The sequence below is a fragment of the Tenrec ecaudatus genome, chromosome 18, assembly GCF_050624435.1.
Source record: "Tenrec ecaudatus isolate mTenEca1 chromosome 18, mTenEca1.hap1, whole genome shotgun sequence".
In the NCBI taxonomy this organism is placed as follows: Eukaryota; Metazoa; Chordata; class Mammalia; order Afrosoricida; family Tenrecidae; genus Tenrec; species Tenrec ecaudatus.
In genome coordinates, this window is record NC_134547.1 from 16,582,246 (window position 1) to 16,604,761 (window position 22,516).

General features: G+C 49.1%; 1 protein-coding gene and 1 long non-coding RNA gene across 3 annotated transcripts in view; one reads left to right on the forward strand and one right to left on the reverse strand.

Annotated features, from left to right (window-relative positions):
- The window catches only part of LOC142432002 (uncharacterized), a 189,966-nt gene that overhangs the window by 150,213 nt on the left and 17,237 nt on the right, over positions 1–22,516 (reverse strand). The gene's annotated exons all lie outside the window — the stretch shown is intronic.
- Positions 789–12,518, forward strand: CXCL17 (C-X-C motif chemokine ligand 17). Its single transcript, XM_075537773.1, has 4 exons — positions 789–864; positions 7,024–7,104; positions 7,734–7,841; positions 12,227–12,518. Exons 1-4 carry the CDS (start codon positions 789–791, stop codon positions 12,322–12,324), a joined length of 363 nt encoding a protein of 120 aa, XP_075393888.1. The 3' UTR covers positions 12,325–12,518.

Genomic DNA, 22,516 nt, shown 5'->3' on the forward strand with positions numbered 1-22,516 from the left:
ATTGATCTTCCTTGTAGAGAAAAAAAAAGAATTGATGTGTTTGGATTGTGGGGTTGGTAAAGACGAACGAAGAACAAACAAATCTGTGTTGGAAAAAGTACAGCTGGATTTGCTCCTGGGATAATGGCGAGATGTGGCCTCTCAAACTCTGGACATGTTATCAGGAGGGCCTAGTCCCTGAGGAAGAGCGTCACACTTGGTCAGGGGAAGGTCAGTGAAAAAGAGAAGACCTTCAATGAGATGACTGACAGACGGCCGCCATGTAACAGCATTGTGATGGTGCGCAGTCCTCATCATACAGTGCACTGGGCTGCTGTGAGTCAGAATCTCCCCAACCGCACCTCACAACAGCAAGCTATAAATACTTAAGGATTCACATTTTTCTAACTATCTCCCTAAGGCCCTTTTTCTGATTCAGAATCCAAGAATCGTACACTGAGTAAGTCACGTGTCTCATCTTCGCCTCCAATCTAGAGTCGCTTCTCTGTCTTTCCTCGCCTTCCATGCACTCAACCCTTCGAAAATGTGCTTATCCACTGTTGTTTTTGTCAAATGCCCTCACTTTGGGTTTGTCTGGGACTTCCTCATGATTAAGTTCAGGTTACACGCTTTTTGGCAGGCAGACGCAGAAGTGGTGCAATGCATCGCAGAGCACCATCTATGTGAAAAAGTGCGTCGCATGGGTATTTCTCGTCACTGCTGATATTAACTCGGATCTCTTGGGGTTTTACAAGTGCATGATCAGGAAGGATGCAATTAAATAATCCATGTGCTGCATCATTCACCAGATGCAGAGGTTGTTCACTTCATTCATTTTCATCATCTTAGCCTATCTGTCCCTTTCACACAGTGCTCTCGGCCCTGGTATTTACAGCAAGGGTGAACGCTGATGCAACTAGTATCTGACTGGCTCAGCTATGATTGTCCAGTGCTGGATTGGTTACACTGATGATCTCTCCAAATGAAAGCTTCTCATCCTCAGATCCAGGGAAGCCACCACCACCATCTAGCAGATAGATGCTAACACCAACCTTAGCTTCCACGTCAAAAACACAGTGGATCAAGGTCTCGGGGTCAAGGCAGCTGAAATGTTTGTATAGTCCTACTGTATGAGAATTTATATTTATTTGTTCACCTATTACTTTATATCAGCGTGGACTCATTGATATGTATGTACACAGGTTATCATCCATTATTATAATTGGCTATTAAGTTGCTCATATTGTCTCAGATTTGGCCGTGGAGAGCTCCTTCAAGTTGGCTCCTGGGCCCTGGTGACATATCCTCATCTTTTGAGCAGCCCCTAACGTTCTGACAGCACGCATGTTCCAGCCTCGTTACAACCTAGTCTTTCCTCACCCCAGTCCTGGCATCAACCATTTCTTTCGCCAAGGAGACCTGGTTCCTTTTGCTGAAGAACGGTGTTTACACACTGTGTGTTTACACCGAAGTTAACGGGAAGCGGCCCTCCCAGGCCCTCTGGTGGACAAAGCTAAAAAGCGTGAGCTAGATAGAAAAAAATCTTGAAGCCCTCAGGAGCACTTCTATTCGGCCCTATAGGATCACTGAGTTAGAATCAACTGGATGACAGTGGGGTGTATAAGAAAAAAAAATATCTGTACCTAACAGGACAAAACTAAAGAGCATACAATTCCAAAGAAAGAAAAGGAGTTCTGTGGCATGATGGGCTACGCATTGGGCTGTGGACCACAAGGTCAGCAGTTGGAACTCACCAGCTGCTCCACTGGGAGAAGATGAGTCTGTCCACTCCTGTAAAGACTGACACCCACGGCAATCCACAGGGACAGTTCTACTCTGTCCTATAGCATCTTGAAAAGTCAGAATCAACTTGATGGCAGTGAGGTGGAGGGATGGTTTTGGGTTTTCCATTTTTAAATAGTTACCCTCCAGTTGACTGTGACTCATCGTGACTCCATGCAGCAACTTCATGGGATTTTCAATGGTTGGTCAGGGGGGGAAGGAGGCCTTCCTTGGAAGGTGCCTCTAGCAGACTCAAACCTCTAGCCTTTAGGTTAGCAGCCAAGCGTGTTACCCACCTGCCTCCCCAGGGACCCCCATGTGTTTGGATGTGGACACTGTTAGCTCCATTTCACATATGTTATGAGTGAGGCACAGAAACGCAAAACAGCATGCCCAACATCACAAAAGCTAGTAGGAGTGGGGCTGGGAGATGCAAACAATGAGAGCTACTCCACAAGTCCTAACAAGCGGCAGGAAGTTCTTTACACAGATGAACCAGCCAGGAGCAACATGCCCAACGCGCCAGCACAGACAATAACCAGAAGCCCTCTGGAAAATAACTATAAGTCCCTAAGTGCTGGATGCATCCCAGGACACGGAAGCTCGATTATTTCTTCCAACTCTACAAGGTGGTTGTCGCAATCCTCCTTCTACACATCAGAGAACCAAGCACCAGAGAAGCTACTTTTGGGGGTAGCTCGGGACTTGCCAGATTACACAGATAGGATACGGAGCCAGCAGTTAAACCCAGGTCTGTCTGAATACAGAGTTCACACATGTTCCACTGTCTCAGAGTTCTCCAAGGAAATTATTTTAAGGACCATGAATTCATTCTTTCAGTTTAACAGCTATAACCCAGAAAGTTAAGCCCACTGGAACCCTGGTGCCACAGTGGCTACGTATTGGACTGCCAACTGCAAGGTCGGTAGTTCAAAACCACCAGCTGCTTCAAGAGAGACAGACAGGGCTTCCTACTCCTGTAAAGAGTTACAGCTTCAGAAACTCATAGAGGGCAATTCTACCCTATCTTATTGGGTTAATAGTTGTATGCTTACTTAATTCCCATCTGGAAAGATATAAAAGCCCACAGCAACCCCACAATTTCACAGGTAATATTGCATAGGATGAGGCTCTGTAAAATCAGTAGAAGGGAGAAAGCATGGCATAAATAAGAGCATGAGTGATAGATACATGGCTACAGCAAAAAATCATAAAGATAATCCATAAATGTGGTTTGGGGGATCTGATGTTGCAGAACCAGGCAGCTTCCTTTTCAGTTCAAAAAGAGCACTAAACTCACTGCCATCAAGTGCGTCCTGATCCACGGTGACCCTCTAGGAGAGAGTAGAACTGCTCCTGTGGGTTTCCAAGACAAACTCTATGCAGGCATAGAAAGCCTCGTCTCACATGTGTGTGTTTGCAGTTACACACTTAACAACGAGAACATCGCGTGAAGCTGCGCAAAGAACCACAGAGCACAAATCTGAGCTCTAGATTTGTCACCATGACCTTTGTGAACTTACTTTCTTGCACCTCAGTTTCCTTGTCTGAAAAGAAAAAGAGACATTGACTTGACTTGCTTAACTAGTTCACCCTTTATAGAAAATAATTGGGTAATGGTGTCAAGAAACCTGGAACCTTGGTGGTGTAGTGGTTACACATTGAGCTGAAAATTAGGTCAGCAGGTCAAAACCACCAGCCACTCCACATGAGAAAGGTGGGACGTTTTACTCCCATTAAGAGTTGCAGTCTCAGAAACTCACAGAGACCGTTCTACCCTGTCCCACAGGGTGGCTGCCTTAATAGCCGTGAGTTTGGCCTTTTAGTTGGATATCAAGAAACAGAAAACTGCTCTTAACTTTTGACTCAGTGATTTCACTTTGGGAAATCTATCCCAAGAAAATAATCCAAAATTTGGAAACCAGTGACAGGCACAAAGAAATCCCTCAACAACTTCCTGAACTGAAATCATCTAACTATTAATCGATAGGAGAGACTTAAATCACTTAGAGTGTACATAATACTTGTTAGGAGTGCTGTACAGTCATTAAAACTGTCTAGGATGAATTATGAATTCAGTAAAATAGAAAGGTGTTCATATGCTATGGTTATCATTATATAAAGAATGCACTGTGCAAAAAACAAATGTATCAATACACCAACTAATTGCTAAGAATATTTTTATGTGTACTTTTCAAATTTCCTCTAATAAAGTTCAATATAACAGTCCCTGGATGGAGAAAAGAGTTAATGCACCAAGCTACCAACTGAAAGGTTAGAAATTCCTTTGAGTCCACTCAGAAGGACCTCTACAGAAAGGCCTGGTGATCTACTTCCCCCACCCCCAAAATATCAGCAATTGAAAACGCTGTGGAGTACAGTTCTATTCTGACTGTGGAGTCACCAGGAGTTGAAAGCAATTCCACAGTAGCTAGAAATAAATATTTAGAATGAAAAAATTAAAAAACCTCAGTGTGGGAAACTGAGGAATGGGACGAGCATGTATGCGGATGAATTCTTTATTCTCATATTTTAAGAAGTCTGGCAGAGTTAGAGATGAGTCCTGATCACGTTCTCATAACTAAGAATGATTACCACAATATCTTCCCATAACAGTGCTGCCTTAAAGTGACATCTTACAGCCACACGGCTGATGGCAGCTTGATCTCTAGGAGCAGACACATTGTTCTTGCTCTCCCTGCTCAGGGGACAGTCACTCCCCTTACCTGATCCGAGCACTGGTGTTAGGTTACTCCTCCAATGAGCTCAGGGACCTCTAGAGTTAAGGGTACACCCACTTTGCTATGTACGTGGTTACCTATAATTGGGGGGGCGGGGTTTGCATGCCCTGAGAATATATAAGTTGTTGTTGGAAATCTAATCGCTCTCTCTGAGCACACCTGGCTCCTGAAGTCATGGTGCAGGTGAGGCCTTGCATGCTTTGTCTTGTCTGATGTCTCTGTAATTTACCCTTCAATTACACAACTGCCCCCCTTGAACCCATTCAGTTGTGGGGGCGGGTATCCCACACCTCAGTGATGGGCTTCAACTAAATGGCCACAAGCCTCCTGCAGGCTTTTACGGGTTTTCACTGGAACCAGGAGCAGAGTTCAAGAGGGTGTAATTGTCTCGAAAAGTTTAGATGGCAGAGGTAATGCCTCTTGAAACTACTTTCGCAGCACTCAAAATAGCACAGAATGTCTGAAACCTAGCATCTGGGGAAATGACGCAATGTCCTCGGAATGTGGCAGATGTCCGGGAAACAGGAGGCCTGAAGTGAACCTGAGGGTTTCTCAGGGCCCTCTCCAGACAACTAAGCCGACCACTTATTGAACAAGTGTCTATCGAGTGCCTAGACCATGTGCCCGGAACCTGGTCTACGCGGGAACAACACGGTCTCGACTACCACTCTTCCACACTAGCGCTGCAGTCACATATGATGGGGACCACTGACACAACAGATCTGAAACTACTATACAGAGGAGGCATCATCCAAACCCCCCTCTTCCAGGCCCAGAGCCTCAACTCTATAAAGCAGCATCCTTGATGGCCATCAAAATAGTGTCTCCATCGAGTCAATTCTGACTCAGAGACCCTATAGAACAGGGAAAAACTGCCCCCATGGGCTTCTGAGACTGTAACTCTTTATGGGAGGAGAAAGCCCCTTCTTTCTCCAGTGGAGTGACTGGTAGTTTTGAACTGCTGACCTTGAAGTAAGCAATCCAATGCATACATCACTACGCCATGGGGGCGCCACAAAATGAGGCTAAGACAGCTTGCAGTGATTAGACAGACCCGGACACAGGCCAAGAGAGGGAAGTCCTTTGTTGCAGAAAAAAGAAAAGCAATTGGACGTTCCTACCCAGAGGGGCTGCATGGAGAAAATGCACCCAGGGGGCAGTTTAGCACAGAGGAAATACACAGCACTCCTCTAGTTCTTTAATCTTTCCTCCCCCCACTGTTGTGATCTGTCCTACTTCACAAATCCCTCTAGACTGGTGTACATTCAGTGGCACAGACGGGAGCTTTCAATACACGGAATTTAGGAAAGAAAAACCCCTTCAGAATCAGTAATGGGAATAAAGATTCTAGGAAGGTAGGGGAAGGAAGCGGGGGGGGGGGGGTGGAGGGAAACAAATAGCAATGAAGGCAGAATAACCCCCTCAAGGGGGGTACATACCAGGAAAGTAGGTGAAGGGATAGAATGGACAGTGTGAGATATGTATAAATAATAATAATAATATATCATTATGAAGGGTTTGTGTGAGTGGCGGGGTAGGAGAAGGAGGGGGGGGGAAGAGGAGCTGATATCAAAGGGTTCCAGAAGAAAGAATGTACAAATGTGCTTTATATAATTGATGTATGTATGGATTGTGATAAGAGTTGTATGAGCCCCTGATAAAATCATTTTTTAAAAAGACACATTTAGAAGTTAAGGAGTAGAACATGCACGGCATCCTTGCAAATGGTTCAGAAAAACATATAAAGAAAAAATGTTTTTAAAAAAGGAGATAATGTTTAGAAATTGTTGATGCCAACAATTGTACAGATCCACTTGATATAATGGATGTATGGATTGTTATATGTAAGAGCCCCCAATAAAAGTTTGTTTGTTTTTTAAGGTAAACACCGTCCTCTTAGTAAACAATGGAACACTGGTACTGTACTGGGCAAGGTCAGCAGTTCAAAACCGCTGGCCACACCACAGGAGTAAAAGGAGGTTTTCTATTCCCATAGTTACAGTCTCAGAAACCCATAGGGGCAGTTCTACCTTGTCCTGTAGGTCACTATGAGTCAAGCTGATGGAACAGCAGTGTCTTTGGAGTTTAGAGTAGTGAACTATGGATTCAAGCACAGCAACCTTAAGGTCATGGGGGAAGTCTTGATTTATAGAATCATCTGCTCCTTGCTCTCATTCCTGCCTAAACCAGAGCATTTTAATGCTGAGAAATGATGGGGGGGGGGAGCATGGAAAGATGTAAGATTTTGATTAACCCCCATCTTTTGTCCTCTCTTCCTTTCAAAAGTTCATCTTTCTCCAGGTTAAACTTTGCTCCAGGCGAGATGTTAAATATCAATTCTTTACCCCACTTAAAATACACCTCTCTTGAGAAACCTAGATCCCTGGGGTCAAAGGGGAAGAAAAATGGAACAGCACTAACCCAGGGGACACAATGATGGGAGGATCATTTCACGCCTCTCCCCGCACACCTCCCTCCCTCCCCCTCCCTTCCCTGGAAGTGACCTGTTTCCTTCCAACAGGGGTCGCCAGAGGACACCGGGGCCAGCACCAGGCCTCAGGAAGGTGGCTCCAGGAAGGCGGGCTAGAATGTGAGTGCAAAGGTCAGTATCACTTCATCCACCACAGCAGTTGCAGCACTATCAACACCCCCCCCGCCCCCCTCCACCTCAGGCCCCCAGATCCCTCAGAGATACTATCTGAGTTAACATCACCCAGTTCCCCCTCTCCCCACCCACCCTGGGTTGGCAGCCTCCTCCTGGGTTCTGGAAAAGCTGACTGAGCTTTGGGCTGCTCCACCCTTCCTCCCTTTTCCTAGGAACCCACAGCCACCTTCCAACAGGCTTTTATTCCCCCCACCCCCTCCCTCCAAGTTCTCCCAAATCTTCCCGGGTCTGTTCTCAAGCTTATTTTACTCACAATATAGACACAAGTAACAGTGAGGTTGCACAGCCGCTACAAGTCAAGACACCTCAGTCTCTGGTCTAGCCAACAATATCCTGATGTCCTCCTCCAAGCCTGCCACCAAATCCTTGCCTGTACAGGTCAGGCCAAAAGAGCTCAGAAGTCCTGGGGTCCCTGACAACTGAGTTGCCCCAAAGCTCTGTGTTGATCCCTTTCCCACCCTAGGAGAGAGGAAGAAGCCAGGAAGGTGGTGGGTAACGCGAACAGCCTGCTCTCTCCTCCGGAACAAATGAACTCTCTCTTCTAACCAGCCACCTTGTGATTGCAGACCAGTTCCAGAAAGTTCCCAAAGGAAAATTTATGGCACTGGCAGTGCCCGGGTCACCAAAGAAACAGTGTCCCTGCGATCACTTCATGAGCAATGTGAAGAAAAACAGTAAGTTTCAAGGACATGACCTTCCTTAAGCCAGCGCCACTCTGCGTAATCACAAAGGCTGAATCAGGGGTTGAGGATAGAAAGGAGAGGTGAGAGGAAGACCAGAAGAAACGCTTATTTCAGCCCACCCTACCCAACGCCAGCTTGTGGGGAACTTAAACCAAACCAACCCCAACAAACGGCTATCTAGTCAATGCGGACTCGTAGCCAGCCCCTGTGGGTTTCTGAGACTATAGATCTTTACAGGGGTAGAAAGCGTCATCTTTCTCCCACGGACTGACTAGTGGTTTGGAACCACTGACCTTGGGTTTAGCAGCCCAACCCATAACCATTATGCTACCAGGGCTCCTGACTTGGTTTGGTTGGAGTCAAAATCAAACCAAATCACTGCCACCTAGTCAATGCTGACTCCAGCCACCCCTTTGGTTTTCCAAGATGGTCACTGTTTACAGGAATAGAAAGCCCAGTCTTTCTCCTGTGGAGCTGCTGGTGGTTTTGAGCTATCAACCATGCGGGTCGCAGCCCAACTGGCAACCACTACACCACAAGGTTCCTTTTACAAACATATCACTGGGTGCAGAGGCAGGGTTCACACGAGGCTACTACCTACAGCTAGAAGAGTAAGATACCATTCCCCTGACCATAGAAAGGTTGACCTAACTTCCTGGATTTTAGAACCCCTCTGCATGTCAAAGAGGAGGGAGGCAGGGCTATTAGGGCCTGGTTGTTGATCCTGAAGATGGAGCCATTTTCTGTCAAACAGAGTTTGAGTCTTCCCTCAGGAGCCCTGGTGGCATTATTGGGTAAACTTGGGCTGCTAACCACAAAGTCGGTGGTTCAAAAGCATTAGCTGCTCTGCTAGAGAAAGACAAGGCTTTCTACTCCAGTTAAAGGGTGACCATGTCAGAAACACACAGAAGCAGTTCTACTCTGTCCTGTGGGGTCATTAGGAGTGGGATTCCACTCAGTGGCCGTGGGTTTGGTTTGGGTTTTATTTTTCCCTAGCAGTTTTTAACTGTTACATATATTTTGTTGGCGATGATTGAACTGACTGGTACTTTATGATGTCACAAGGGTGGGACCAATCAGACTCATCAGACACTGTTGACGGAAGTGAAATTCAATTTGCCAGTAATGAAAAAAATATTTAAATGTGTGCTTCTTTTGACCCAGTAATCATCCTTCAGGAAATCCTCCCTACTGGTGCTGATACTCAAAGATTTATGTGCAATAATACTCATGATAGCAGTGTGTAATGTAACAAATATGCAGAAATTACAAATGTCTTTTTAAAAATCCACTGCTGACTCATAGCAACCCCTGCAGGACAGAGCAGGGGCACTCCTGTGGATTTCTGATGCTATGAGTCTTCATCGGAGCAGACAGCTTCCTCTTTCTCCCCCAGAGTGACATGGGGATTAGAACCGCTGACTTGGTCATTAGTAGCTCAGTGTGTAGCCCACTATTCCATCAGGGCTGTTAAGAATGTTGGACAATTCTGCAGTTGCTAAAAATAATGTGTGGACAGGAAAGATTGCCACAGTATTTTGAGTGGGAAAAAATGCAGAGGCCTCTATTTTTTTACTCTTCACAAAAATCAATTGTAGAAAGGAATCTAGGAAAATATGGGGTAGCAGCTTTGAGGTAGGGGAGGATTTCTTAAAATGCCAAAAGTACAAATCATAAAGAAAAATATTTACAATGAATTCTAAAGGGAAAGAATTATACCTCTATCTTCACTGAAATTTAAGATATATTGGTCATTAAAAGAACAAAACAAAAGCTATAGAACAAGAGGAAGGCACCTGCCATATATCTAACCAACAAAGGATTAGGATACAGGATACTATAGATAAATGGGTAAAAGACTTTTAAAAGCACGTCACAGACAAGGAAACGCGAATCGCTACCAAATTTATGAACTGGCATTCAACTTCATTAGTAATCAGGAAAATGCAGATTCAAAAAGAAACCACTATCATCAGACTAGCAAAAGCTTTAAATTCTGACAATGTCAAGTGTTGATAGGGGATAGAACAGAACAATATGCATGCTCATGGGTATTATCTAGTGCTGTCATAATAGAAATACTCCAGGTGGATGGATTTAACAAACAACTATTTATTTTCTCACAGGTTAGGAGCCTAGAAATTCAAATTCAAGATACTGACACTTGGGAAAGGTTCCCTCGCCCTCACTCTAGTGCTCCCTCCCTCCCCTAAGGGAAGATCCTTGCTCTTTTCAGTTTCTATTCCGGTTTTCCTTAGAGAGAATGTGGCATTAAGCTTGTTTTCTCCTCTGTACTTGCTTGTTTGCTAAATCTAGCTCAAAAGAAGTTGGTTTAAAACACACCCTACACTAATAACAGTCTCATTAACATACATAGGAACTACAACCCATATCTAGGGGGGGGGAGTCCCCACAACTCAATCCCTAACAATTTTATTTTTAAGCACACTGCCTTCCAGTGGATTCTGACTTGTAGTGACCCTATAGGACAGGGTAGAACTGTTCCCTAGGGTTGCTGAGCCTGTGCATCCTTAGGACAGGAGCAGAGGGCCTCCTCTTTCGAAAGAGAACAGCTGGTGGGTTCAATCTGCTCACCGTGTTAATAGCACCCCAACACAGAACTCACTATACCATCAAACTTAAAAAAACAACTCACTACCATCGTCCTCATGTCCAACTCATAGTCACCCTATAGGACAAACTTGAACTCCTCTCTAGAATTCATGAAACTGGATCTTAATGAAACTTGCTCTCTCAGAGCAACTGGTAGTTTCAAACTGATGGCCCGTGGTTAGCAGCCCAATGCATAACTATGCCACGGGACTCCTCCTACGCTACCAGGGTTCATAAATGGACAAGCCACTTTGAAAACCTGCTGTCAGTTATCTACCGTATATACTCGTGTATAAGCGGGGGTTTTCAGCACATTTTTCTATGCAGTTTTTGTGGTAAAATTAGGTGCCCTGGCTGATAGTCGGGTTGGTTTACACCCGAGTATATAGGTACTCACATTTGAGCTATGCCTCCTCTGTGATCATATCTACTCAACAGAAAATGCATACTCCCCATCTAACTCAAAGTTAAAATTCACTTAAAAAAAATAAAAGAAGAAAATTCATGTCTGTGTACACCAGGAGACGTGAATAAGAAGTGTATAGTAATATGGCTTATAACTTCCCAAAACATAAAACTAACCAAGCATTTATCAACCGTAAAATGGCTAAAGTGAATTGTGTATATTAGAATATCAGGGAGAATGAGTCAACACCTTTAGAGATCAGTCTTACCATCAAACCAAAAACACACTGCCATCAGGTCAATTCTGACTCATAGTGACCCTAAGGGACAGAATAGACCTGTCCCTGTGGCTTTCTAAGACTAAGACTCTTTTTTTTTTTAAGATTAACTTGTCACTAAAGACTCCAAGTCCATTTCAATCTTACTTTTCCTTTTTTATATTTTTAGCCACTCAAGACCACTATTCAGGTTTGAGTGATAAGGAATCTGTTAGGACTGTTTGTTTTGTTTGTTTTTAAAGAAACATATTGTATATATTTACCCTACCCATCTCAAGAAATGAAATCAACAATATCCTGCTAAACCCCCCATATATGTGGTTCGCTTCCCTCCCCGCCTGCCCCCTGCACATCTGTCCTTTAGCCTTGTGGTTGCTGGTTAGCAGGCCCAACTCATAACCATGATGCCAGCAGAGCTCCTTTTACTACCAGCGCACTAGGGACAAGGGCAGGAGTCACAAGAGACTAGCTACAGCATGATTTCCCATGCTTAAAGCTCAAAGACAGGCTGATGTCAGCAACTTTATTTAGGAGTGTCTGGGCAGGTCGTTAAAAACAATAAAGAAATGACTTGTATAATCGCGGGAGGGGGGCAGGGAGTAGTGATCAGAAAAGAAAACCGAAAAGAGATACATAAATAAATTTTTTCAAAGATGCATAAGGATAGCAATTCTAGTTTGAGGCCTGGTTAGTAGTTTTATGGCTGTTTGCTTTATCACTATTTATTAGACTGCACATTTAGTTTTATAGACTCCCTTCCCTGTGTAATGTTTTGCAATAATAACGCAGATTAAAAGGTGCGGAATAAAGCAATATGTATATAATCTGTTCAATAAAACATTTGTTGGCATACAAAGGAGGATAGGTGACTATGTGGCAAACTGTTAACCACAGTGAAGCCTGAGCCAGAGGGTTAGCACGGGGGAAGTTTATTTTACAGGATAGATTTTTCATTATTTTTGTTCTTGTTTTTCATCTTCTCCACCGGACAATTGTCCATCATTTTAAAAGCTCTTACAAATGAAATTTTAGAAAATATCCTTTTTTAAACTACCCTCCTACCCTTTCTTCTCACCCTAGGTCACGGAAGGCACCACAGGAAGTCAAACAAGTACTTCAAAGCCTGCCAACAGTTTCTCCAACAGTGCCAGCTGGCAAGCTTGGCCCTGCCCTTTTAGGAGCTTGGAGAACGCACTCTCCCAATCAAATCCCCTTAGAGTACATCCTGGGGGATACTCTTCTCCCACCTCGTGTTCCCCACCCTTTCCACTCACCACCACCCCTAAAATTGTTCTAGTATTCCCCCCAAAAAAATTTCCCCCAAGGTCATTTTGATTGCCCTTCCTAGGGACATTACTTGTCACTTTTCTCCTCTTACCCACACTTAATTACCTAAAAAGAATCTGGGAACCCTAACTTCCCTGGCTGGTCTTACCTGACTGTAAATATAGCCAAGTGCAGAGCAACAGAGATCAATAAATATTTGTAAAAGCAAATGGTCCAATGATTTGCTCTTTAACGGGACCTGGCAATTCCCATCTGATCCAGATGACCCACTCAAGTGTTTTCACCCCAAATTCAACCCACAGTCTACACCTACTTCCCCTACCCAACCCTGCTTCTCTCTCCAATGTCCAATGATTTCTTCTTTCACTCACCAACAATCACAACAAAAGGTAGAGGGAGATGGGGCAGAGAAAACAGAAAAATAACAATTACAACCTCGCTGCCATCCAGTCTACTGCTCAGAGCGACTCATGGAACTGCCCTATGGGTTTCTGAAAGTGTAACTCTTTACTAGAGTAGAAAGCCTCATCTTTCTCTCGAGGAGCACCTAGTGGTTTCTAACTGCTGACCTTTCGGTTAGCAGCCCAACACCACCAGGGCTCCAAAGCAAGAAAGGATAGCGTTAGACAGGGTCTTATTAAAACACATATAGGCTTGAAAAACATCTGCCCCAGCTTCCAAGCCTAGAAAAATCTTGTTTATGATTTTTTTATCACTTTATTGGGGCTCATACAACTCTTATCACAATCTACACATACATCAATTGTGTAAAGCACACTTATATATTCGTTGCCCTCATCATTCTCAAAACTCGCTTTCCACTTGGGCTCCTGGAATCAGCTCATTTTCCTTTCCCCACTCTTCCCTCCCCGCTCCCACCTCCCTCATGAACCCTTGATAATTTATAAATTATTATTTTATCATATCTTACACTGCCCGGCATCTCCCTTTACCCACTTTTCTGTTGCCCATCCCCCAGGGAGGAGGTTATATGTAGATCCTTGTAATCGGTTCCCCCTTTCTCCACCTGCTTCCTTCCCGGTATCACCACTCTCACCACTGATCCTGAGAGGTTCAGTGTTTATAATTTCTATGATCATCATCTCCATCAGTGCTCAGTATACTTCATGAGTTTCCATCCTAGTGCAGAAGCCTATGTCCAGGCTAGAGAGATGGTCTCAAACTAACCAAACCGAACTGAAGGCCACCCAGTCCATTCTGACTCAGAGTAACCCTAGAAGGCAGAGTTGAACTTCCCTTTGGGGTTTCGGAGACACTAAATCTTTATGGGAGTAGACATTTTCATTTTTCTCCTACAGAGAAGAAACATTTTAGCTGAGAGGTGGGTGGGGCAGGGCTCTATCTATGACACAAGAGGGCCAGCCCCACCCCACTGGTAGGAGAGTGCTGGATACACAGTCTTGTTCCTCATCCCTCCCCTCAAAGTCAGAGGCATAAAAGTAGAGGGGCCTGCAGTGGTCAGTCCACTTGCCAACTGCTTTAAACAAAGAGAGAGAGAGCGAGACCAGGGATGTCAAGGATGAAATAGCGCCCAAAGAGAGGTGTCATCATGAGAAACCAATGAGGGAGCTTTGAACAGGGAGGCCTGGAGGGCCTTAAAACATGAAATCTGGGCTAATAACATCTCCTGTGAGAGAAACAACAGTGGAGCCAAGTTCTAACTCAGTCTCCAAATCAGACTGAGAACCTGAGCCACCCGACAGCCACCAGACAGCCAGACCCTGGACCTGAAAAGACACCCATGACCCAGCCAGGAGCTAAAACTCAGCAGGAGTCCAATAGTCAACAGGAGCCTGCTTCACAGTCAAGACCCCTCCTCTCCCAGGAGGAGCCCCTTGCCCAACATGAAGCAGAATCCCAGCAAGAACATGGAACCCCACAAGAGCCTGCATCCCAACAATCAACTTCGATCCAAAAGGAGCCCTTCACTCAACAGGAAGCTGCCTCAAATCAGGGAGGGAAAGATTTTACACTCCACCCAGAATCAGAACTCAGAGTTGAACCCGCGGTCCAGCCTGGACCTCGGTCCCTAAAGTCACCTCTAGCTGAACTTGCAACGGAATCACCACCTAGGATTCAACCCAGGCCTGCACCCAAAAGGGGGTCGTCTGCCCAGAGTGAATCTACAACAACTGGAGAGAAAAGGGAACAAGAACATGACCCTACCAGCCAGCAAACCCCTTCATTCTCAGCCAGGTCCCAGCAAGGAGCTTTCAACGAGTGGGGATTTCTAGCAAAACTACAAGAACTATCCGTACAGAAATCTGCTGCAGAATGGAAGACATTTTTTGAGTGGCCTACAGATTCAGACTCAGAATCAGACCGGGCGTATTCAGTAGACACCGATTTTTCAAAGATGCAAGATCTGACCACCCAGGGAAGGCGGCCATTCTTCAAAGGGAAACCTGGATATAAAGGGAAGTCGGGATACAGTGGAACATCACCACCCAAGAAAAGAAACAAATGCCAGAAGTACAGCTACTACCAGGGCACAGGTGAGTTCATTTAAGAAATCCTAAGCAGAGGGTAGGAGGTGGAAATATTAAGAACTTCCTGTTAGCATAGGTCCTCTTTCAACAACCCGGGGTCATAGGGTTGCTCTCAAGTTGATTCTGACTCATTGGGATCCCAAGTGTTACCGAGTCAAACTGCTCCATGGGGTTTTCTTGGTTGTCTTTATGAAAGCAGGTGGCCAGGTCTTTCTTCTGTGACACCACTGGGGTGGGATCGAACCGCCTATCTTTCTGTTTAGAGCTAAACTGCAGACGCTTTTGTGCTATCTAGGGGCTCAAAGATTTGTCACCACTTTCTAGGTGAGGGTTGAATTAAAATAAAAATCTCACTGCCATCAAGTCGGTGCTGAGGCAGAGATCTTGTAGGACAAGGTGGAACTGCCTCTGTGGGTTTCTGAGACCATAACTCTCTCCAGGAATAGAATGCCTCATCCTTCTAGTGGAGAGGCTAGTGGTTTCAAACTGCTGACCTTGTGTTGTCAGAAGAAACCAGTTCCTGGAGAAAGGTATCACGGGGGGTCAGGGCAGTGAAGGAGAGGAAGGCTCAAGGAGTTGGATTGGCACGCTGGATGCGACAATGGGCTCCAGCATAAAACTATTGGGAGGGTGGCATAGGAGTGAGCAGGGTTTCATTCTATTGTGCAGAAGGTAGCCATGGGTCGGACCTACTTGGTGGCCCCTAACAACATGCCCCCAACGCCTAACCACTATGCCCGCAGGGCTCCAGCAGTTAACAAGTGGCCAAAGCAGCATGGAGTCAGATTCTCTCCCCTGCACGTCAAAGCTTCCCCCTGAGGGCCTAGAGGCACCCAGTAAAGGTGGGAGAGAGCTCTGATTAGGAGCTCAGGGAACAGCAAGCGCTTGGTCCAGGCACTCACCCACAGAAACTCACACCTGCCTGGCCCGGGGCTGAAACGTGGGCCTGCCCCTCGGAGTGTCCATCCAGGTGGAGCAGGATATGGGTGGGGAGGGGGAGCACCCACGACCTTGAGACACCGGATACGCCCTCAGGGGAGTCCCAGTCCAGCCAGGCCTCGGGCAGGAGGAGCCTGAGTGACCCGCCAAAGCCGTCAGGGATTGAGGGCTGGGCAGTTAGGGGAGCGGTCCCTCGGGGCCTTTCGGGGAGCCACTCCGGCCCTGGGGTGCAGGGTCCAGCTCGGTGGGGCTCGGGTCGCGAGTCTCCTCTGCCGCCGCCAGCTCGACCTCCCGTCGCGAGGGGGAGGGGGAGGGGCGGTGGACCGAGTTTACTCCCAAGGAAGCATCCAGGGCCGATACATAAAAACGCCCGTCCCAGTGCGGGCAGCGAGGTGCTTAGCAGGCCAGTTGGTCTCGGGCCAGAGTCCGTCCCCTCCCGCCGGGGCTGCGCCGCTCGCCGTGGTCGGAAGCCAGGCCGGTCCAGAGCGGGACTTCCATGCTGGGAAGGCAGTCAGGGGACGGCATGGCGACGGGAGACTCGAGGCCTGTCCTGACCCGTCCCGTGCCGAGGATTCACAACTGTTTCTCGAGGCTCCTCAGAACCCAGTCTCAAAGGGGCGCCCTTCGCGCGCCACCGAGAGCGACGCCACAGCGGCCTCTCCTCAGGTGCCCTCGCGGCGGGCTGGTACGCGTGCGCGCGCCGCAAGCCCCGCCCCCTCCGTTTCCCGCCTTTTTCCCCTCGGCAAGCACAGCGCCCTCCGCCGACGGGGCTGAGGCTCGGAGCAAGTGCGCAGGCGCCACATACCCTCCTTTTCCCTCACCTCCCACCCCGCCGCCTTGGAGTGTGAGGGACGGAGGAAGCAGAGAATCAAAAGAACCTCCAAGATAGAGGCGCTTTAAGAATTAGATGGCGAAGGGAGGGGGGAAAGGCCCCGCCCCGACTTTGAATCGCCCCGGGATCTGCCTTCTCGCCCCCGGGCGGATTCTCAGCAGCGCTGGGCACTCTCCCTCGGGCGGGCGGGCTAGACAGCGCTCAGAGGGGATTCCTCCGTGCAAAGGTGAGTGGGCGGGCGGAGCGAAGCGCCAGCGAGTGAGAAGACCGGGGCTTTCCGACCGAGGTGAACCCAGCGGGAATCCCCACTAGCTCTGCCCGAAGGACGCTTTCCGCCGTCTCCAGGGTTGCATTTGTTTTGGCCGCTGGCCCTTTAATGCGCGTGAGGGGGCGGGGTTAAACCTTGGGCTCTAGAGGTGGTGGGCGGGTCCGGCGGTGGAGTGACACCAGGATTGCTCAGTGGGCGGGACCTAGAGAGGAGCCAGCCTCGTGATTGGGTGTTGTGGGGGCCCGGCAGCAGTGTGCAGTTAGGATTGGTCCTCGGGGCGGGGCCTGGAGGCTGAAATTGGCCCCTGCGCTGGGACGGCGGGGACCCAGGAGGATTGATGGAGTCGGCCTCGGGAGCGGGGGCCGCTGGGGCCACTGAGGCCCTGGCCTCGAAGAAGACCAAGGAAGGAGCTAGAATCCGCATCCGCCGGCGGTGGCGCAAAGTTAAGGCCAAAGGTGAGCGCGCGCAGGGCTCGGCTGCGTTCCGCAGGTGCCTTGGACATCTGGAGGGAGACCGAGGCTGAGTACATCAGACTGACCGCCTGGAGAAAGGGGGCGGGAACGCGTGGGCTTGCCCAATGCTGCAGTAGACGAGGCAGAGATCGGTTGCGAGGGGGCCGATCTGAGAGCAGAATCCATCCCCCAGACGTAGAGCCTACTGGACACCCCAGTCCCATCTTGCAGGGAGAGCCCCCTCGGTGACCGACCGACCGACCATGCGATGCTACGGCGCTGCGTGTTGATTTTTCTCTCTGACACTCTCAAGAATGAGCACTAGTGACGCGGCGGGCTAGGCGTTCAGCTGCCAACCACAGGGTCAGCCGTTCAAACCCACCAGCTGCTGCACTGAAGAAAGAGGAGGCTGCCTGCCCCTACAGAGGTTTACAGCCTCACGCGACCTACTAGGGTCACGATGAATCAAAATTCACTCGACTGCCCTGGGTTTGGTTTAACACCCAAGAGACAATGACCAGTTGTAGCAGCTATTGCCCCAAGAGGAAGTTTTGGGGTAAGTCAGGGCAAGGGAAGAGGAAGAGGAAGAGGAAGGGGTTCCCCATAGGAGGGAATGAGGTGGGCCTTCAACTCACCGCAGCCCTAGCTTTCTGTCAGTCCGTCCATCCGTCACCCTGTGTGATCAAGGTCCGGTGCCTGATATGATAAGGGGGCCTGAGTTGCCCTGGTATCCAAACCTCCAGTCCAGGAAGAGGAAGCGAGGGCTGTCATCTAGGCTTCTCTAGGGTGCCTCATTATGTACAGATCTCCGTCTGCGATGCCACAAGCCAGCCGCAGGCAGGGGCAGACAGGGTATATATAGGTGGGGATGTGATTGGGGCCATGGGGAGCTATGAGAAGTTCCTGTACAGAAGGAACAGGGCACTGAGCTGGCCCCATCCGAGGAACCCCAAACTCACTGCCTCCCCTGCCTCAGGCCATGTTATTAACCAAAGGTAGGACTGGAGTTGGCTATTCAGACAGCTCTGTCAGAAGGCCTGAAGGCATTTGTTGTCACCCAGCAAGATAGGGAGTCTCGGGAGCAGGACAGCCTGCTGGAAGGCAGCAGAGCCACTGTTAAGAACTTGGACATCTGATTGCTGAGGCTGTAAGCTGTGTGCCATGGCATCTGGAGCAGTGGGCTCCCTCTTTCCCTGCTTCAGCTTTCTGGGCAATGAAGTGGACATAGTGACAGGGGAGCCTGCCCTCTGGAAGGTTTAAGGAAGCATGGAGGCACTGGCCCCCAAAACTCTCAGGAGAGGTAGAGCTGGGCCATGAACTCCCAGAGAGAGGCTGTGTCTGCCTTGTTTACCAGGGATTTGCAGGGTCTGGTATGCTACTCAGAAAGGCAATCAAATGTTTATTGGATTCATAAATGAAGGGCTAAATGAACTATAATACAGAGAAGGCCATCATTGCTCTGCCTTCTGGCAGTAGGGAGGTATCAGGGCGGGCTCCCAGGGTGAGCCAGTCCCACACTCACAAACCCACCCACTCAGGCTCATTCCCCCAAGCTCCAAGGCCACTTGTCATTTCCTAAGGTTCCCTGGGCACCAAGTGCTGATTGGGTGAATCAGAGACCCGCCCCTGCCCCCAGGGCATCCAGACCATCCCTGTCATCACTGTGAGCTTAGTAATAGCCTTGCCAGTAACAAACAAGTATCATGAGGATCACCCTATTTCCCAGGTGACAACACTGAGGCCAGACAGGGCAGAGGGAGAGCTGCCCACAATCCCCTCAGGCCAAAGAGTGAGTGAGCTCACAACTCTCTGTGCCTCAACCTTGGGCCCAGAAGGCTCTTGCCGCACAGAATGGTTCAGTAGACAGTCACTGAACACCTACTGGTGCCCGGCTTGGGCTCCGGGCAGCGAGGGAGACCAACACACACAGTCGAGCTGGGTATGCAGTCATCAATGACCCCACAGATTGGACTGCAAATTGTACACAGTGATCCAAGCAGCAGAGGAGAAACCCTGAGTAATGGAAAGAGACTTCTCAAGGATGGGTGGGCAGGAACTGCTGGGCCCGGGGACCAGTGGGGCAGAGAGGGTCCTTCAGGGAGGAAAGTCACTGAACACCTACTGGTGCCCGGCTTGGGCTCCGGGCAGCGAGGGAGACCAACACACACAGTCGAGCTGGGTATGCAGTCATCAATGACCCCACAGATTGGACTGCAAATTGTACACAGTGATCCAAGCAGCAGAGGAGAAACCCTGAGTAATGGAGAGAGACTTCTCAAGGATGGGTGGGCAGGAACTGCTGGGCCCGGGGACCAGTGGGGCAGAGAGGGTCCCTCAGGGAGGAAGCAGGCAGTGGGGCCCAGAGGGTGCCTGGCTTGAGAGACCATGTCCAAGGTGGGAGGCTTGACCCAGAGAGGAGTAGAGCAAGACATGGAAAGGCCTGGGGGGGAGGGGGGGATGAGATTGATGTTTTTGAAAGATCCACTGCTGATGTGTGGGGGACAGAGGGAAGGGGCCGAAATCAGGGGCGCGGGGAGAGTGTTGTTATAACCGGAATCCAAGAAGGGGCAAGTGGAGGTGGGGCCAAGGACCAGATGCCAAGGACCCCAAGGGACCAGAGTGAAGAGGACGGGGTGAGGGACTGGATGTGGCGAGGAAGGAACGGGTGGCCAGGAGAGCAAACTTGAGTCCTGGCTGGGGAATTGGGGGAAGGTGTGTTTGTGGTGTGCATACACACTCCCACGCAAAGCCCAGGACACATACGGCCCTGTATACACATCTATGTATATCCAAATACGGATGCACGCAAACTCAACCCAACACACAAACCCACTGCCACCCAGGCCATTCTGACACATAGTAGCCCTGCGGGACAGAGTAGATCCGCTCCTGAGTTTTCTGAGACTGTCCATCTTCATCGGAGCAGACAGCGCCATCTTTCTCCTGTGGAGCAGCTGGTTGGCTCCCACTGCCAATTGTGAGGTTGGCAGCCCAGCACTTCACCCACAGTGCCACCAGGATGCCTCACTCACTCAACTGACAGAGGGAACTAGAGGCACACAGACAGACACACAGAACAAGCTGAGACAGGCCATGACACATGCATGCAAACATGGATTCGAGAGACACAGGAACCCACAGGCAGAAGGGAAACAAAGTAGCCACCCGAGCCAGACACACACTGGCCATGACGTGGACCTACGTGCGTGGGTGCTTGCTTGAGTGGACTCCAGAGACACGTGTAACCAGCTGAGACAGCAAGACAAAGACAGCTGACAAACAAGAGACTCAGATGAAGGTCGGAGGGCTTCGTGGCCCGGAGCAGTCAAGACCTCGCTCTGTGCCTCCGTTTCCCCATCTGTCAAAACAGCAAGGTCAAGGGCCATGGTGAAGATGATAGTCGAGAGTAGCCACATCATAGAAAGCACATAGAGAGGACAGTGCTGGCCACATGCCGGCCGCCATGGTCATGTTTGCTCTCTAATGCAAACACACGGCAGTCACAAAGACACAGGGGAGAGCCCCACACTCACTCGGCCCCGCCAACATCTCAGCGTCCCTTCCAAAAGCCCAGGCCTGGCCTTTCTTCCATCTATTTCCCTCCTTCCTCTTCAACCTTCCTCACCTCGGCTCAATCCTCAAGGGCCAACGCCCGGGCAGCGTCGGGAGGCCTGTTGTCCGTGGAAGAAAGCTAGTGGCCCTGCAAGTGGGAAGCCCCCAGTCCAGCTCCCTCAGCTCAGGCCTTACCTCTCCCCCAGTCCTCAGCCCGCACCCCAGAGCAGCTGCCTCTACCCCAGTGCCCTCTGCCTGGGATTCCTGGCGAGCTTCTGGCAAGTTCAGCTTCCTTTCCTCCCAGCCCCACCCAGCACAGCACCCCAGGGAGCAGCCTGGAACAAGGCAAAGACCAAGCAGAACATGAGTCTATGGACCATGAGACTGTGTCCCTATGGAGGAGGGCCCGTTGGACATGCCGCAAACGCTTGCCAGGCACCCGGCTGTGCCAGGTAGTGCTGGGGCCACGGCAGGGAATAACACAGAATCCCTGCCCTCAAGGAGCCTGTCATTCTAGCCCAGGACACCACAAAGCTAACCAGGGTCAGGAAATGCCTCTCACAGCACCCTCCTTCCTGGAAGGGCTCAGAACATTCCTGGAAAAAATGGAACCGCAAGAAAGGGAATGGAATTTTCCCACAGACTTTTTGAAGCCGCCTTTGTTGAAAGCACCTCTCCCGCCCCGATCTGGACAGAGTGCCAACTGCCATTTCCAGATGTGGAAACAAGCCTCACCCACAATCCACCAGCACATGGTGTGGGCCCTGTGTCCCAGTGTCAAGGCCAACTCACCTTGGAGCTGTCTCCCAAGGCCTGTCTGCCCCTCTGTCCACCTGTCTGTCTGCCCTTCTATCCACCCCTCCAGCCCCACCATGGCTTCTCATACCTGCCTGCCTTCCTACAGCACAGGTTTGCTGAGCACCTTCTGTGTGCTCAGCCCCCAACGGGACCCTCATAGGGATGGCCCCCTGGGGAGGGAGACCTAGAGTTCGCCTACAGCCACCCAGATAAGATGACCTCCTGCTTCCATAGTCCCTTCCAAGGCGCTATACATGATCATTTGTATCTACTTTATTTTTAACAGTTTCACTAGGCTACAGTGCGCACACCTACATATCCATAGTTCAGTCACAATCCTAACAGTTGTGTAACCATCGCCCCAGTCAATTCCTGGACATTTTTTCTTCCTTGTACTCAGTGTGGTTTGCTCCTCATTGCCTGCATGTATGTCTGTGTCAGCGTGTTGATTCCATTGTCATCGTTGACAGTTGTTGACAATAGCATTTTGTAATCTGAAGCGCTCCGCTATTGATGAGAAGGTTCACCCGGCCGGCTCTGCAGAGGAAAGGTGAGGCTGACTTCTCCCATCAAGATTTTCAGCCTGGGGAACCCCATGGGGCACTTGGACTGGGTCCTAGAGAGTCCCTATGAATGGAAGTCACCTGGCAAGAGTTGTTTTTGCCCCCAACCCGAAGGAGCCCCACACACTAAGCTTTACAACAGCCCTAACACCTGGTTGTCCCTCAAAGC

Excerpts from the sequence above, each read along its gene's own strand:
- CXCL17 (XM_075537773.1), top strand. The coding sequence starts at position 789 with ATGCAGAGGTTGTTCACTTCATTCATTTTCATCATCTTAGCCTATCTG. Across the intron at positions 865-7,023 it reads ACACAGTGCTCTCGGCCCTG|GGGTCGCCAGAGGACACCGG; the intron begins GTATTTACAGCA and ends TCCTTCCAACAG. Across the intron at positions 7,105-7,733 it reads GCTAGAATGTGAGTGCAAAG|ACCAGTTCCAGAAAGTTCCC; the intron begins GTCAGTATCACT and ends TTGTGATTGCAG.